This window comes from Chionomys nivalis, chromosome 2 (assembly GCF_950005125.1).
Source record: "Chionomys nivalis chromosome 2, mChiNiv1.1, whole genome shotgun sequence".
Lineage (NCBI taxonomy): Eukaryota > Metazoa > Chordata > Mammalia > Rodentia > Cricetidae > Chionomys > Chionomys nivalis.
Genome location: NC_080087.1, coordinates 109099629 through 109117366, shown reverse-complemented (window position 1 = coordinate 109117366; position 17738 = coordinate 109099629). Strand labels below are relative to the sequence as shown.

At 47.6% G+C, this 17738-nt stretch overlaps 1 protein-coding gene across 2 annotated transcripts in view; it reads left to right on the top strand.

Moving 5' to 3' along the window:
* Inpp5d (inositol polyphosphate-5-phosphatase D) overlaps nt 1–17738 on the top strand; it is a 117587-nt gene that overhangs the window by 39802 nt on the left and 60047 nt on the right. For both annotated transcript variants that reach the window (XM_057762560.1, XM_057762559.1), the window contains exons 3-5: nt 12480–12630; nt 14976–15147; nt 17258–17398. In XM_057762560.1, the coding sequence (XP_057618543.1) occupies nt 12480–12630; nt 14976–15147; nt 17258–17398 (464 nt within the window). The remainder of the gene's footprint in view (nt 1–12479; nt 12631–14975; nt 15148–17257; nt 17399–17738) is intronic.

The following is a 17738-nucleotide window of genomic DNA, read 5'->3' as shown; positions in this document are numbered from 1 at the left end:
AGTATGTAAATCTGGAATGGTTTCATGTGAACTTTTAAAATTTGACACTTTTAGACAAGATCTCTTTGAAAACTCTATCCTGGGTATACCCGTGTGTGGACACATGCTTGTATGTGCACATGCTAAAGAAATGGTCTAGGTTACATAAACTGATTCTAAGGATGCTTTTTATAACCAGGTGGAGCTAAAAAAAAGTGTTTGCGTGTAACCAACTATGATATAGACCATTCCCAGCCTGGTTGTCTTTTTAAAAAAATAATAACTTTGAAATAAAAAATAAAATATAAATAAAAAATAATTTTGAAAGTAATTTGACTTAGAAAAATTTTTAGAACAGTACAAAGAATTGCATTTTCCTCTCTCATTTCCCCCATTGAACATTTTAACATACGATATGCTGATCATTGTCTCTCATATACAATATGATGATCATTGTCTTTTGTATTACCATTGTTGTTTTTCTGAGTCCTTGGAGAGTAAGAGCCCGGCAACGCCCCCTTAGCTCTCTCTTCTACATAGCCCCATTCATCCCTCAAAATCAGGATGTTGATGCCAATCTCCATCCAATCCCAAAATTCCATTCAAATCTCTCCAACAATCTTAGCAGCAACATAAAAAAAAATCTATTTGTATATTCATGTAAACCATAGCTTACATACATAAGATAATTTTCCTCCTGGACCAATGTTCAATCAGGAGTTTTATCCCTTCTTTTGTGACATTGACCTTTTTTGTTTGTTTGTTTTTGAGAACGAGCTAGTTAGCTAGTAATTTTGTAGGCTGCCTCTTGATTTGAGTACTTCAGGGCTTTCCCCCACGACTGGATCCACTCCTGTCTTTCCACCAGGACTTCTCAAGAGTGGTACTGTGATCAACACTCCCACTCAAGGAAAGGCACAGGTTGCTCTGCCCTGTTGTTGAAGTAAACTTTGAGTATGGGACTTTGATGGCATCTGCTTTTGCAGATTTTGCAGATGGCATTGCTTTGCAAAATTATTATAGATATTTGAAGTTTTCGTTCCTCTCTCTCTCTCTCTCTCTCTCTCTCTCTCTCTCTCTGTGTGTGTGTGTGTGTGTGTGTGTGTGTATGTGTATGTGTGTGTGCTTGGAATTGAAACAGAGTCTCATACATGTTAATCATTCTGCCACTGCGCTATATCCCCAGCCCCAGGAATTCAAGGTCATCTTAGGCTTCATGGTAAGTTCAAGGCCAGCTTAGATTGAGTCCCTGTCTAAAATAATAAAATGAAATAAATAACTGAAGTCAGGTATAGCAACACAATTTGTAATCCCAACTCTCAGAAGTTGAGGCAAGAGGATCATGAGTTTGAGTGGATCTTGGAGTAAATAATAAGACCCTGTCTCAAGATAAACAAAAATCTGATAACTAAGCTAGAGGTATGATTGAGGGTAGATTGCTTGCCTAGCACACCCAAGACTCTGAATTCAATACCTGAAGAGTAAACAAAATAAAATTAGAAAAGTCAACACATACACAGAACTGTTTGTGGCAATAGTCTGAATCTATCTAAATATCTCGTCCCTAGCTTTAGCATCTCCCGGGAAAGCTTGCCTGAATCAATTATTACAATGTCGGCTGCCGAATGCTAACTGCCTCTTCCTGTCATTGGTTCGACAGTTATTAATTGGCATTCTACCGTGGGAAGAGCTTTCCCCTCTGGTTTATTTATATAAGGATAGACTCATGAATTCTCATTGTACTCAGTGGATTATAACTACGTCATTATTTATTCTGATGTTTGGATTGTGCTTGCTGCTCGCTCCCACTGTCCTTCCAGTTGGCTCCTGGCTCTTTTTGATCAGTTGTTTTCATGTGCAAAGCATGGCTTCCCTCTCAGAGCAGCAGTTCTCAACCTTCCTAATACTGCAACCCGTCCATACAGTTCCTCATGTTGTATTGACACCTAATCATAAGATTATTTTTATTGCTACTCCATAGCTGTAATTTTGCTAGTATATATAAAACATATACTGTTGTAAATAATTTTTGGAGATAAAGGTTTGCCAAAGTGGCTGTGACCCACTGGTTGAGAACTGTTGTTCTAGAGCCATAGATATCATGGATTCTGATGTACCATCCCAGCCCCGGATTGTCAGCTGACTAAAAGGATCTCTGGGTCTTTCTATGGGGAAAGGTGTTCGGCATCCAAGATTTGAGCAGTGAGCATGCTCATTGCTGTTAGTGTGTCATAACTTCTAGGCCCTCTCAGCAGACAGAACCAAGAAATGGTGTGTGTGTGTGTTTGTGTGTGTGTGTGTACATACACATTCATACTTTTCTTTTACAATCATCTATACATTAAAGACAATGAGTTTGAGGGGTTAGAAAGATGGCTCAGCAGTTAAGGGCACTTTCTGTGCAATCATAAGCACCAATGTTCCAATCATGGCCCCCAGGCAACAAGCCACACATCCCTGCACACACATGTTTCTCTGGCTCTGAGGTAGATAGAGACAGAGGTTTCATGGACTTGCTGGCTTCCAGAAGAGCTGAGAAAAAAAAAAGAAAGAAAGAAAAAAAGACCCCCAGGTTCAGGGAGAATCTCTGTGTCAAAATAAAGGGGGAGGGGATAAGTAGAGAGTGATAAAAGAAGTCACCTGACACCCTTCTTTCACACACACACACACACACACACACACACACACACACACACACACTGAATTCACACTGCTTGATCCCATTTCAATCCAAAACGACAGAGTTGCTCTGCGGCTCCTTCCCCAGCCCAGCTTGCGTTCTTCTGCTTGTTTCCTAGCAGGTGTGGAACCCGGTCCCCTGCCCTGCTGCCTCATTGGCCTGACCATCTCCAGTGGCTTCTCAGGCTGGGGATACTTCCTTATCTCAACCTCCACTGTGTCTTCAGTCCAACTATCTCTGTATCCTTCTGCGTCTTGACCATCTCCATGACCTCAGCTCAGAAGTTGACCTTAGCTACTTCACAGGCAATGAAACATTGAAAATGTGTTCATAGAAAGAGGAGTTGGGCACACTGGGTGATGTTTATAATCCCAATACTTGGGAGGGTGAGGCAGGAGGATCTCAAGCTCTGGACCAGCCTAAGCTATGGAGTGAGTGCCAGTCTAGCCTGTGCTCCAGAGGGAAGTCCTCAGTGGTAGTGGTGTGTGTGTGTGGGGGGGGGGTAGCTGTCTTCTAGTGTGGATATCCTGTAGAGGTACCCTTCTAAGCCTTATAATTCCAAAGCAGCTTCCAAAACTATTCTCAGCCCAACCTCCTCTTTTCCCAGGCTCCCCAGTCTCTCTAGCTGGCCATGCTTCCTGGGTGGACCAGCTCCCCATCCCTGCCCCTTTCTCCTTCTTCCCACCTTACCTCCCTAATTTAATTAAGTACAGAATCCCCTCTTGCCGCATGATGTCAGCTGGGTCAGCTGTGGCAGTTAACACCTGTAACCTCCACACTCAGGAGGCTGAGGCTGGGGGATGATGAGTTTAATTCAAGTCTGTGCTATACTATGAGACCTTGTATCAAAAAAATAAAAATTAAAACATCGATCCATTTATACTGTTTGCATATACACTCCAGCTCCTAAATACTCCCAGAAACTTCGAATCGCTAATTTAAAAACTTCAAGTGCTCCCAAAGCCCCAGAGACCCAAAGCCCCATGCCCTTTCCCCTCTCTTCACCCATTACTGGGTCTGTAATTCTCGGGAAGACATTTGGTTGAAGCGGAGGAGGTAAGTAGACACTGAGAAAGAAGAATTCTGAAGGCAGAAGGGAGGGAGAGGAAACCACCTGATGGCTGCAGAGATAAGAGAGAGACCCAGGAAAAGGTGGGACCTAGCCACAGTGATAACCACATAGGAAAATGACAGGGCTTGGTGTCTTGATGTGCTGAGCGGCTCAGAGCAGAACACAAAGGCCTGGCCAGGCCAGCTGAGCTCTAAGCTCCTCATCCCTCCCCACAGCCTGCATTGCTCTCAGCTCCGCTGAGTTCTAGTCGTGAAGTACTCCTAGCCCATGCCTGTCCCTACTACTTCACCGTCTTTCCAACTTCCGCAGACCCAGGGTCCTTGCTGAGGAGCAGAAATAATAAGAGGAACAGGCAGCACCCCTCTGCCCAGCAGACAAACTTATGCTCGCCCCCTTCCTAAGCCCTTTCTCCTGACTTTCTCCTTGGACCTGAAACAAGCCCTCGGAGGTCGTGAAATCGTGCAGAGAGCTTCTTGTTTGGTTTGGGTTCTCCACACTTCTCATCATCTGTAAAGTCTCCATGGTAACTGGAAAGGCTGGCCTCAAACTGGCTGTGTAGCGGAAAATGGCCTTGAATTCCTTATCCTCCTGCCACTGCCTCCTGAGTGCTGACATGGCAGGCCTGTAGCCCAGCTCCGGGTAGGCTTTTCCATCTAAAATAAAAGCTGCCTAAACCTTCAGGAGTGACCACCCGAAGCACCACACTTCCTGCTTCGCGGCTGGCAGACTTCCTCCCTGTGCCCAATCTGATTTCAGTTCTGCATTTAGAGATGGCAGACAGTGCTGACATTAAAATTATCCCCTGGGAAGTTTCAGCTTGTCTAGGGCTCTGACCTCCCTGGTCGGCTGCTGTCCACGCTTCCCCTCCCCCGAGGGTGTTCTTAGTCATCCCCAGGTTTGACTATGGAAAGGCCTGTGCAGCCTGAACACCAGCGTCCTTCAGCTGCCCTTAAGACATTAGCACCCTCCTCTTGCTGACACCCCATTCCGAGGGGTAGACCTCCGTGCCTGACTTTAACAGTATCCCTGTCGGGTAGATGCAGATACCAAGAGGTGGGAGAACAAGATTTCTCCCTGCAAGGCCCAGTGGGCAGTCCGAGTTCCTCGGCTTCCTCCACCTCTTCCAATGACAAGGTCTGTTTTTTATGGGGTAGATGCATCTCAGAATAGCGGTGGGTCCTTATGTGTTCAACCAGTTTCCCCTGTAGACAGACTTGGGCTATCATGCTGGGTTTCTCTAGGCTCTTGACAGCTTGTTGGGGAAGCAGGCACTGAAATTGATCCGAGACAGAGTGAACTGGGCTCCTTGGGTTGCTGTCTACAAAGACCGTATAGAAATGCTGTTTCTGGATACTCTTTATAGACACATTAATTAACTGGAGGCAAGGGAATATACTACATTTTGTTTTGCAAATAGAACTAATCCTTACCTTATTTTCTTGTGTGTGACTTTTGATTCTGAACATACATTCATGCCCAGTCTGTTGATTAAGCAAATCCCAGAGAGAGGCCTTCTTCAAGCCTGGGATATCCCAGGTACAGGCTCTTTAAAGTGGAAAAAGCTTGGGACTGAAGATGGAGCCCAGTAGAAGGGTGCCACCCAGTATGTGCCTGCCCAACACCGTGACAAAATACTTTTTATCAGACATCCCGTCTTCATGTTTTTCTAAAGCAAGCTACCTGCCCCATGAGCTAGTTGATCTGTTAAAGAGGAAAGGGATTCGTTCCTAGCAAGGAGAAGGGGAGAGTCACTATGGAGCAGGAATCTCATGGGTATCACCTTCCTGAGGGGCAGCATGAGCGAGGGAACATGGATCAATAAACAGCTCAGAAATGTTAGGCGCACACGGCTAACACGAGACCTTTGGAGTTCCTTCTCTATTTCAAAATGACTTCATGTGTCATTTAAGGAAGGCTGTAGCTGCAGAATGAGGAACAACAGCAGGCAGCCTGGCCCTTAAGAATCCAGGGCCACACCCCTCCTCTGGTAGGGGGAGCCATGATTAGGGCCTTCTTGATCTGGGTGCCTTTCCCACGCAATACACAGGTACTCCCTCCAGCTGTGAGCTGATGTGCTGAGAATCTACTGTTTGCCCTCAGGTCTGTTCACTGCCCTTGCTTCCCATGGCCTTAAGCCAGTAGGAGCCCCAGCCAGGGGCAAGAGGGTGAGAAGATAGGGAAGAATTGGAGTGAGGGTGGAGGGCCTGTGGCCTGGATCCCTCCCTGTGAGGTCCTGTGGGTCCCTCCACAGAAGCCTCTACTCCTGCTCAATGCTCTCTCTGGGTTCTGACACAATCCTTCCCCTGGGAGCTCCTGGAGATGGGGGTAAACTGCTCCTCTCTGCAGCTCTGGGACTCCACTTCCCTACCTACCTACCAAACTCTCCCAAAACTCCAATTTTATATGACACTTGCTTCTTGCTAGGACTCCAACTAATGCCTATGACAACTTTCTTGACAACATTTTATGTTTTGAAATATTGAAAAAATTTAGCAGGCAATGTTGGTGCACGCTTTTAATCCCAGCACTCAGGAGGCAGAGGTAGGCAGATCTCTGAGTTCAAGGCCAGCCTGGTCTACAGAGTGATTTCCAGGACAACCAGGCTACACAGGGTTTGAGAAACCCTGTCTCAAAAAAACAAAAAGAAAAAAAAAAAAGAAAAGAAAGCAACAAGAACTTAAACAGCTAATCACACCCACAGTCCTGAGCAGAGAGAAATTAATATATACATGTATATATTGTGCTCAGGTTCTCCACTTAATCTTGCACAATCCAGGACCCAAAGCTAGAGAATGGTGCTGCCCACAGTGGGCTGGGTCTTCCCAATCTACTAAGTTTAAGTTTAGCGGTAACTCCTCTTCTGCCTGCCCCCTCCCCACCCCAGACACCATAGGCTGACCCAATCTAGACAATTCCTTGTTAAGGCTCTCTTCCTAGGTCCTTCTAGATTGTGTCCAGTTCACAATGAAGACCACCCACCACGGTCCCTCCACCATTCTTCCAGGCTCCAAATTCTTGCCTGTAGTTCTGAACCCTACAGAGTCTGTAATTGCCAGTAGCTTAGCTAGCCAGTATGGTTGATCTGGATGCAATATGCAGACCTGGCTCCTGGAGTGGGGATGGCTCTCAGGCAGGTAGATATGAGCGATATCTAATGGAGGAAGGATCCTCTAGTCTCATTAGAAGGAGATGACGGTTTTTCCTGGCCTACAGTCAGTACTCTGCACCTGGAAGCCCCCTCCCAAGTGTTGGTTTAGACTTAGTGGTATTTATTAAGCTGAACCCTTTGCTCAGAGCCAGGCACTCACTGGCCACCCTGCCTGGACACGGGGCCTTTTAAGCCCATCTGAAGAATGATGGGTAGGACTACTATTTTCTGTGTTGTATGGACAGAGGCTTGTACACACCTATATGGATTCCACTCCCAGGTCTGCCCCTGTGTGAGCTGGCTCACGCCTTCTACAACTCCCGCCTTAGACTGCATTTCTCTAGAATGTGCTTTGAATCTAAATTCCTCGTGGAGAATCTTTGTGAACCCATAAGTCATATTACCAAGTGCCAAGACACACGAAGGCGCCAACGAAGACAGTATTTTGAACTGTGCCTCCAAGAGCCCATTGAGACTTGAGACCCGTACCTCCACCATCTCCTGCGTGAGGAGACAGGCTGCTTCCTGCTGGTCTGTGTGGTATTATAACAGGTCTCCCCTTCAATTGAAATTTACCCTACGGGGGTTTGCTTCCCTTAAGAGGGCATGTATTCTTTCGGGTGCTAGAACTAGGAAGCATTCTCAGCTGGCCCTGGCTGCTGAGTAGTAAATCTTTTTAGTGCAGACTGTGACCTCCTCAAGGACACTTTTTCTGTTGAATGATCTCAGGCTGTCCACCTGGGATCTCTGCCTCCCTGTCTCAGCCCCGTCTGTCTCTTCAGTTGCGCTTGTATGTGTGCGTATTCACTGCACATGTACACAAACAGCTGAATACCACAGATGGGGTCATTTATAAAGAATAAAGCTTAAAGTCTGGGGAGGTAGCTTAGTGGCAGAGGATCTGCCTAGTATGAACAAGGTCCAGCAAAACACACGCAGATAAAGGCTTACAGCTTATTTGGCTCACGGTTCCGGAGGTGGGGATGCCTAGGAGCAAAGTGATAGCCTCTATCTGGTGAGGGCCTTCGAGCTGTACTACAACATGGCACAGGGCGTCAGATGGCCAGACAGCAAGTGTGAGTTTGCTTTTCCTCTGCTCAAAGAGCCGCCCATCCCATCATGGGGCCCCACTCTCCCAAAGGCTTTACCTCCAAATGTAAATATAGGGATTACCTTTCCAACCTATGGGCTGGGGAAAGCCAATCCAAACAGTCCCACCATTAGTGCTGCCTGTGGAAGGTGGAGGAAAGCCTCCCTCCCCAGGAATGCCATTATGAACTGGTGTAGGCACCCACCCAGAGGTGCCTGCTTCTCCATCCTAGAAGTATGAACTCAACTCTGCAGTCCCCATCTTCCTGGAAGTTTGTGCCACCTGGGCAGTCAGCCACCCTGGGCTGCCAGGCCCTGCTCCCTGATCCCTATGACTGGTGCACGCTCAAGCAGTGGCCAGAGAGGTGGTCTTGACTGACAGCTCTCAGAGCCTCCATAGCTGCTTTCCTTTCAGCTTGTCTGTTTCTCTGCTTGATCAATTCTCAGCCTGTTCACCCTTCATTGTATTTTTGGACTATGTCTATAATTCAATAGTGTAGCATAATTCCAGTTCCTTCCTCTCTCTCTCTCTCTCTCTCTCTCTCTCTCTCTCTCTCTCTCTCATTACATAAAATGCTCAAATCGCATGTGCTTTCACACATGCCGTCCTCAGGCCCTCCACACCCCCCGCTAAGACTCCTTTCCCAGATTCACAGCCTACCTCGAATTTCTTTAATATTTTTATACTGTTTCCAAATGCCTGGTGGCATGCTATCTGTTAGGTGTAACACCCCCCGCCCCCCGCCGACAAGACCACAATACTTACGACTGTTTTAACGGAATTGAGTTCAAAGGTCTTACATCTTATCAAATTATTTCTGCTATTCCATTCTTATTTGCATTTGAATCATTGAAAGAATATTCTGGAAATCTCAGTGGGGCTGCCACTCAGGTGGTTAACAGAGCTTCCTGGAAACTGTGCAGCACGGGGCTTTGAGAAAACAAGGGAATTTAATGAAAAGAATAAACAAATGGTTTTGCTAAGCTCTCTGCAGATTTACTAAACAGTCTAAGCCATACAACGCACACACACAAACACACGCACATATATACACAGATTTTTATGTGCAGTGCACATGAGGACACAAGTACACTTGGAGAAAGAAAGAAGCCGGGGGAGGCAGGGAGCCCATGTGTATGGCCTGAGTCTCACACGAGACCTTGTGTCCTCACTACTGTGTGGAAGACCCACAAGCCAGGGATCAGAGAAAAATCTGAGAGCTGGGATTCCTAGTTGTATCAATTGTTTGTCTTATTGCTGTGATAACATGCCTAAAAGAAGCAGCTTGAGGAAGAAAGGGGTTACTTTGGTTACAGTCCACTGCGATGGGTGACAGGGAAGGTACAGTAGGGGAAGCAGAGGCAGCTATTCACACTGTGCCCACACTCAGGAAGCAGACAGTGGTGAATGCTGGTGTCAGTTTTGCTTTTTCCTTTCTATTCAATCCTGGTCATCAGTCCATGGGATGCTACGTTAGGAAGGGTCTTCAATAACCCTAACCTACATAAGCCCAAAGACTTGTACCCATGGTGAATCTTAATCTCATCAAGTTTACAAAATACCTCATTTGGTCACATTCGCCTGTGATCCTGATGTCACCAGGCCAATGTCCTACCAAGCCTCCTAAATGAAGCCCTCAAACTGTCAACAATAGGAATCTAATGATTGAATCCACCGTCTGCTTGCCCTCCTGTGAGGACTTCCACCCCAAACCCATCTTCTTATTGGCCTCAATTGCAAGCAGTGCGTCTCTTTCAGCAAGAAAGCACCTAGCTGCCCCTTAGGAGATATTTAACCTCTGATTCCTAAACCTGAAGATGGATGTGAGAGTCATTGTTGAGATGATAGGGACAGCTGGATGTGGTGGCCCATGCCTGTAATCCCAACACCCAGGTAGCTGAGGCAGGAGGATTGTCATGAGTTTGAGGCCAGCCTGAGCTACAATGTAAGACACTATCTTAAAATAAAAAGACAGACTATGGACAGACACTTGGTGTTTGGAGGCCCAGGTGGAGGAACAGGGACCCTGCAAAGCCCCAGCCATAGAGATGAAGTGTATGTGGTACCCATGGTTACCTTCAGGGTCTTCGTCTCTTGCTCCAATCTGACTGCCTACAGGGATATTGTCTTAGCAGTGGATGAAAGATGGATGCAAGGGCATCTTGGTAGGAACTGGGCTAGCTGTTCAGAGAAGACCTTGAGCTTCCTGCTGGAGTTCCCCTTCCCACCAATACACACAAGAGTCCTGGTCCCAGAATGTTGGAAGAGTAGAGTAGAGGGACCTCCATCATCAACAGCAGAGGCACAAAGTGGTGAAGATTCCTGTATTGCTTGGATCAGCTTCTGACTTTTGATTAAAACAAATATAATCAAGAGCTGGATAGATGACCATGTGATTAAGAGCACTGGATGCTCTTGCAGAGTACCCAGGGTTCAGTTCCTAGCACCCACAGGGAGGTCTCACAAGGATCTCTAACTCCAGTCTGAGAGATCTGGTGCCCTCTTCTGGCCACCATGGGCACTGTCCTCATATGGTGCACATACATATATGGAGGTAAAACATCATACACATAAAATAATTTTATCTTTAAAAAAGATAGCTAAGTCCAGCATAGCAGTGCACACCTTTAATCCCAGCACTCAGGAGGCAGACACAGACAAATCTCTGTGAGTTCCAGGCCAACTAGGGCTGTGTAATGAGACCCAGTCTCAACAAATAAACAAACAAAAACAAAATTAAAACAAATTTTTAAAATTACAAGAACAAATTTACCTATCGTTAAAAATAATAGTCAGTTGTGATGGCACAAGCTTGAATTTTAAGCACCTGAGAGTCTGAGGCAGGAGGATGGTTGCAAGTTTGAGGCCACCTTGTGCTACACAGCCAGACCCCAGTTCAAAACCTTAAATAAGTACACAGACAAACCTTGTGTGGTGGCATGTGTCCTTAATCCCAGTTACTCTGGGGGTTGAGCCAGAAGAAGAATGAGCTTAGGCTTAACCTGGATAACTTAGAGAGACTCTGCCTCAAAATAAAGTTAAAGAGGGCAGGCAACAACACCCACATGTGAGCCCTATACCTGTGTGTGAGCCCTGTACCCGCGTGTGAGCCCTATACCTGCGTGTGAGCCCTATACCTGTGTGTGAGCCCTATACCTGTGTGTGAGCCCTATACCCGCGTGTGAGCCCTATACCTGTGTGTGAGCCCTATACCCGCGTGTGAGCCCTATACCTGTGTGTGAGCCCTATACCTGTGTGTAAGCCCTGTACCCGCGTGTGAGCCCTATACCCGCGTGTGAGCCCTATACCTGTGTGTGAGCCCTATACCCGCGTGTGAGCCCTATACCTGTGTGTGAGCCCTATACCTGTGTGTGAGCCCTGTACCCGCGTGTGAGCCCTATACCCGCGTGTGAGCCCTATACCTGTGTGTGAGCCCTATACCTGTGTGTGAGCCCTATACCCGCGTGTGAGACCTATACCCACATGTGAGCCCTATACCTGTGTGTGAGACCTATACCCGCGTGTGAGCCCTATACCTGTGTGTGAGCCCTATACCCGCGTGTGAGCCCTATACCCGCATGTGAGCCCTATACCTGTGTGTGAGCCCTATACCCGCGTGTGAGCCCTATACCCGCGTGTGAGCCCTATACCCGCGTGTGAGCCCTATACCCGCGTGTGAGCCCTATACCCGTGTGTGAGACCTATACCCGCGTGTGAGCCCTATACCCGCGTGTGAGACCTATACCTGTGTGTGAGCCCTATACCCGCGTGTGAGCCCTATACCTGTGTGTGAGACCTATACCCGCATGTGAGCCCTATACCTGTGTGTGAGACCTATACCTGTGTGTGAGACCTATACCCGCGTGTGAGCCCTATACCTGTGTGTGAGACCTATACCTGTGTGTGAGCCCCATACCTGTATTCCCGGCACTCTGGGCAGCGATAGGAGATGCAGCATGGTGGTAGGATGCTCGCTTAGCGTGTGTAAAGCCCTGGGCTCAACCCCCACTGCTGGGGAATGGGTAATTGATACACAAACAGCCTGGGCCTGCAAGTGTCCCTTAGTGGTAGGACTGTGCTTTGCATGTGTGAGGACCCGAGTTCAACACCAAAAATAAAAAATAATTTTTAGAAATGATCTGGGTTGGGGGAGCAAAAATAGCTCTGCTCGCCACGTACACACCTAAGCTATTAAAAATAGAACTCGTGGGCCTTTGATTTCTTTCAAAAATCTGAATTTCCTAATTTGGGTATAAATAAAAATATACTATATTTGTATAGTAAAATACTTAAAAATAATTAACAGATGAAAAGAAAAGTAGTTTTAAAAATACCCCGGTTTGCCCCTTTGCAAAGGACTGCTGGGAGCCACTGGCTACAGGATGTGTGGTGTGGGTGGAGTGCCTGAAAGCTTTTTCTGAAGTATGGTCACTCCCTGTCTCTCGGGTGTCTGCTGCAGGTGGCCCTTGTGGTTGGGTGACATTCAAGTTAAAATGTGCTCCGTCCTCAGGCATCTGAAGGTGTCCCCATGAGGTTCTTCACCAAACTGGACCAGCTCATTGAGTTTTACAAGAAGGAGAACATGGGGCTGGTGACCCACCTGCAGTACCCTGTGCCCCTGGAGGAAGAGGACACCATCGATGAAGCTGAAGAGGACACTGGTAGGAAGAGGAGAGGATGGCAAGGGTGGGGAGGTGCCAGCCAGGCTCTGCCGGTCTTGTCTTACAATTTCTCACAGATCAGAGAGGGGATATAGCTGAGGAATGATGGCTGGGGACCATGGGCTCCAAAGTCAGATGTAGACCAGAACTCCTCTCTCCGGCTTTTTGCCTTTGTGGCTTTGGGTGACCTCGACTCTCTGAATGACAAGCTTCCCTTTAAAGCAATTAGATGACGCCAGGTGGTGGTGGCGCACGTCTTTAATCCCAGAACTCGGGAGGCAGAGCCAGGAAGGTCTCTGGGAGTTCGAGACCAGCCTGGTCTACAAGAGCTAGTTCCAGGACAGGCTCCTAAGCTACAGAGAAGCCCTGTCTCATAAAACCAAATTAATTAATTAAGTGATTAGGTGACAATAACGCATATCAGTCCCTCAGCGTGTCACAGGACCAGATGACCGTCATTCACAGTGCACAGCAGACACTCCATAAATGAAACTCTCTTCAGCTTTGTCGCTCCAGTAAAAATGAAAGCCATCCTTGCACCTAAGTGAGAAGATGGACAAAGTGTTTCCTTCTTCATATCCCGCCACTGAAAATATCAAAAATGGCCATGGTGGGTCATGCCACCGGCAATCCCAAAATTCGGGAGGCTGAGGCAGTAAGACCGTGAGTTTGGGCTAGCCTGGGCTACATAGTAAGACACTATCATCTCTAAAGAGGCTCCTAAAAATAAAATATGTATTGGTGGAAAAAAAGTTCCCAAGAGTGGGTGGGGGGCAGCACAAGGACAAGGAGCCAGTCATGGAGCAGCAGTTATGTAGACACCCCTCCAGCAGAGGGATGCCTCTCTTTTTCATCTCAAAGGTTCCTTGCCTAACAGAAGACCACAAGTAACCTCTTGAGTCCCTCAGCTAGACAGGGTCCCTGGGGAAGGCTTTAGACCAGCAATGCTGACGCCCCAGGTCTGGCATTTGCCTTGCCCTGGTGAGACTATGCCAGGCACATTTGAGGCATCCTCTTCTACTATGGGCTAGCTGGAGATCACCTGCACCCTTCTCGAACCTTATGCCTCCTTAGAAACCCCCATTTCCTGCCTGTTCAGCTCAAACTACCTGCCAAAAGGCAGCCAGGAGCAGCAGAGGAGGATGGGGCAAAGCATGTGTCGTAGATGACCACAGTGCTGAGCTTGCTGCTGTTCCGGAACTGTCCCCTCTCTCTAACCTTTGGAGATCAGCAGCTGTGGTATAGCTGGGGCCAAAGCTCACATGAAGGCCACATGGTAGCCTTGATCTTGTCCTATAGGAATGTCCTCCAAACATCAACTTTCTCACTTCCCTCAGACCATGCACCCAGCTTTCCTTCAGCTTTCCCTGCCTCTGGGATGCCATCGGAAGCAAAACCCCAATGCTTCCGGCTCCAGAGACAAGCCCACTTTCCTGATCTTCACTCCCCCAAACAAGTCTCCTGTCACACACAAGACCCAGAGCTAAGGGACGTCCAGCACCTGGGCTAGGTGTCTGATTTGACTTGGGTCTTCCCAAGGGCCTGCAGTTCCTGGTTCCAAAATAGAATCAGAACTATCTTCTACAGCCGAGAGAGGGAGAGGAAGGCGCGTGCACATACACTAAACAAGTCCTCTTGTTCCTGTCATTCGGGAAATGCTATCCTGGGAGCCAGGGTAGCCATTAGGGGTCAGGAGGGTCTTGGGCAGGAAGTCCTGAACCTAAATGTTTGGTGACCTTGGCCTTCATGCACATGAAAGATATTTGAAAGGAATTGTCAAGGATCTCGATATCTCAGCCCAAGGTCAAGAAGTTTGTTTGATATGTTGGGTCTCTGAGTGGGAGGACCCCGTATTTTATAAATTTGTTTCTGAGGGTCTAGAAGAGGGAAAGGAGGCCTGAGGCTGAAGAGAATAGAGAGAAAAGGAGGCAGAAATTGGAGGGAGAGAGCAATTGAGACAGCGAGTGTTTGCATGGGCTTGATTTCCTGTCCATAAGCCCTGAGAACCAAGTTACCACACTGATCTGTCTGTGCAAGACCAGCAATCCTGCAATGTCCCTGGGCTTCCCAGGGTCAACTGATAGCAGTACATCTTTGCTGAGCAACACGGTAGAAGAGACCACAGTCAGAGAGGCTCCGGGTCTAAGAGTCATAAAACCAGGTCTGCTTCAGAAGGCTCTCTATCAGGGAGTCTGCGTGGGTGTAGGGAGGAGGAAGAGGAGCAACCGGACAGACTGGGACCTGGAATATGGTAGCCTGGACCTCACAGGGCTGTAGGAGAGATGCACAGCAAGCCCGTCTACACGGTGTCCTCACAGATGGCATTGTTTCTGCTGTTCTGATAGAAAGTGTTATGTCACCGCCGGAGCTGCCTCCCAGAAACATTCCTGTGTCTTCTGGGCCCTGCGAGGCGAAGGACCCTCCTCTTCCACTAGAGAACCCCCGCACCCCTGAGGTCACCCGGCCGAGTCTCTCCGAGACGCTGTTTCAGCGACTGCAGAGCATGGACACCAGTGGGTGAGTTTCTACCTGGAGGGTCCCCCGGGGAGCTGGCCTGTGCCTGGTACCCAGCATCGAGCACCCCGGCATGCAGGCGCAGGCTGTGGGAGCAGCAGGCTTCTCATTCATCTTATTAATAGTAAAGTTGAAAGACAGCTTCTGTAGGTTTAGTCAGGACTGTCTCCCTCCAGAAACCAAAAAAAAAAAAAAAAAGAAAGAAAAAGAAAAAAAGAAAAAAGAAAAAAAAATCATTTTTGTCCTTAGCCCATTTCTTTCAGATCAGGATCTTTGTATTTTTCCTGTGAGATTTTACAGTCTCCTGGTACACAACGGCTTCATCGGCATCTTTGTAAGGGAAAATGTTTCTTCTCCTTTTTTGCTTACTTTTTTTTTTTTTTTTAAAGTTTTGGAGTGTTTTTTAGATCTGTAACTTTTGGGTCTTTCTGCCCTGGCAGGTGCAAGATTGCTTTCCATTTAGAAGGTCACTACCATTCTGTGGTCAGGTGGTACCTCCACACCACGGCCACCCACGCTTCTTGAGTGTTTCTCACAGGAAATCTCTCTGCGAGGCTGTTCCTGCTTGCTGCACTGCGTCCTGTCACAGCCAGCTGCAGGGGGATGCTCTCCATCCCACAGACACACCCTAGTCTTGGAAACAGTAGCTCTGAACCCCAGGAAATCCAATGTGACTGACCATTCACAAGTTCTCCTCACACAGCTCCTGTGGGGCCCCAGAATGGCGCCATGAACTTATGACTCCACTCATAGAGAACTGTTCCTCAAGTCAGTTCTGTCCTGCCATCTGGCTCCCAAATAACTACACAGAGACATTAATTGTAAATGCTCGGTCAATACTTTATACTTGTTACCAGCTAGCCCTTACATCTTAAATTAACCCGTATTCTTACATCTTAAATTACCACATGACAGTACCTTTTTTCACCATGGCATGTTCCTCTCTTGCTTCCCCTGGAGACCCTTTGTGACTCTGCCCTCCTTCTTCCCAGCATGCTCTTAGTTTGGCTCTCCCACCTAGCCTTTTCCTGCCTAGCTATTGGCCAGTCAACTCTTTATTAACGATGAGAGCAACACATCTTCACAGTGTACCAAAGGATTATTCCACAGCAGGGCATAGACATTATTCATAGAAGAACTATGTCAAGTGCTGAGGGAAAGGCTGGCTCCTAAGAGCTGGAGCCCAGGAGCACATGGTTCCTTGGTATATGTGACGGTGGACGTGGGGAGATCGGGTTGTGCCTCCTGATCGAAAGGAGACAACTTGGCTCTCAGAGTTGGAAATCCACAGACACAAACACCTGCCCTTTGATCCTATCACTTCCTAAACTGAAAACGCCAGGCCAAATAGGGGCTCGGGGTTGATAGGTAGGCACAGTCAGGCCACCTGAACATCCACTGCCTGGTCTCACATTCCTAGCCCTCACAGAGAAGCCAGGCATGGTGTTCTGTGTCTGTAATTCCAACACTTGTGAAGTCAACTGGACACGCAAGCACTAAGGAGGCTGAGGCAGGAATTTCAAGAGTTCAAACCCAACCTGGACTGCATCATGATGCAGACCCTATCACACCTCCCTGCACCTCCAATCCCTAAGGAAACAAAATTAATAACACATTGACTTTCCCATGGAGGCCCAGAGTGACCCTATCCCTTCTATTACTGTAGTGCCCTGGGTCACCTTTGACTTTGAATTTGGACTCTGTATGAGGGTCAGACCTCTTGTTTCCTCTAGACTGGATTGTCCTTCCAACACTTGGATCCCAGCTATATAAGCTGAGGAGATGGAAAACTGCCCCCTCCGTATGTTTTGGAGGTTTTTTGTCTAAAAATAAATAAATAAATAAATAAATAAATAAATAAATAAATAAAATAACCATTCCCCCGCACCCAGCCCTATCACTCTCTGTCATCTCCCTCCAATAGTATCCAAAAGTGCTCATCCCAAGAGTTATTCTTGCTGGCCTGTACCTGGCTTTGGTCTATTCCTCTGCCTCTGCAGTCCCACCTGAGGGACCTTCTTCACACAGGCACACTGACAACCCAAATATGTCTCAAAATCCTCACCATGTCAGCGTCTCTGTGGCGGATTTTCACTTCCCTTTTGATTTTCAGGCTCGCAGAGGAACATCTCAAAGCCATCCAGGATTACTTGAGCACTCAGCTCGCCCTGGACGCTGACTTTTTGAAGACAGGCTCCAGCAACCTCCCTCACCTGAAGAAGCTGACTTCGCTGCTCTGCAAGGAACTCCATGGGTAATGGAGGTCCCCGAGGGAGGGATGCGGGGAGCTTCCAGTGGGTAATGGCACCCCCGGAGGATGTCACAGCGAGAGAAAGCACATCATTAAAGTGACCTCATGTTCTCCTCTCGGTCCAAATGTCTCTGCTGCACTCACAGTAACTGGACAGCGGGCAGAGTCTGGAAAGCCCTGTGCTCCTCTGAAGCTCTTGTTCTCATAGAATCTGAATTCTTACTGGACTGGGAAAGGTTGCTTAATTGTTTGTTCTTTGTTGTTGTTGTTTGGGGGGTGGTGCGTGTATGCATGCTGGTAATGCAGAGCCTGTGCATGCTAAGTAAGTGTTCCCATCCTGTTT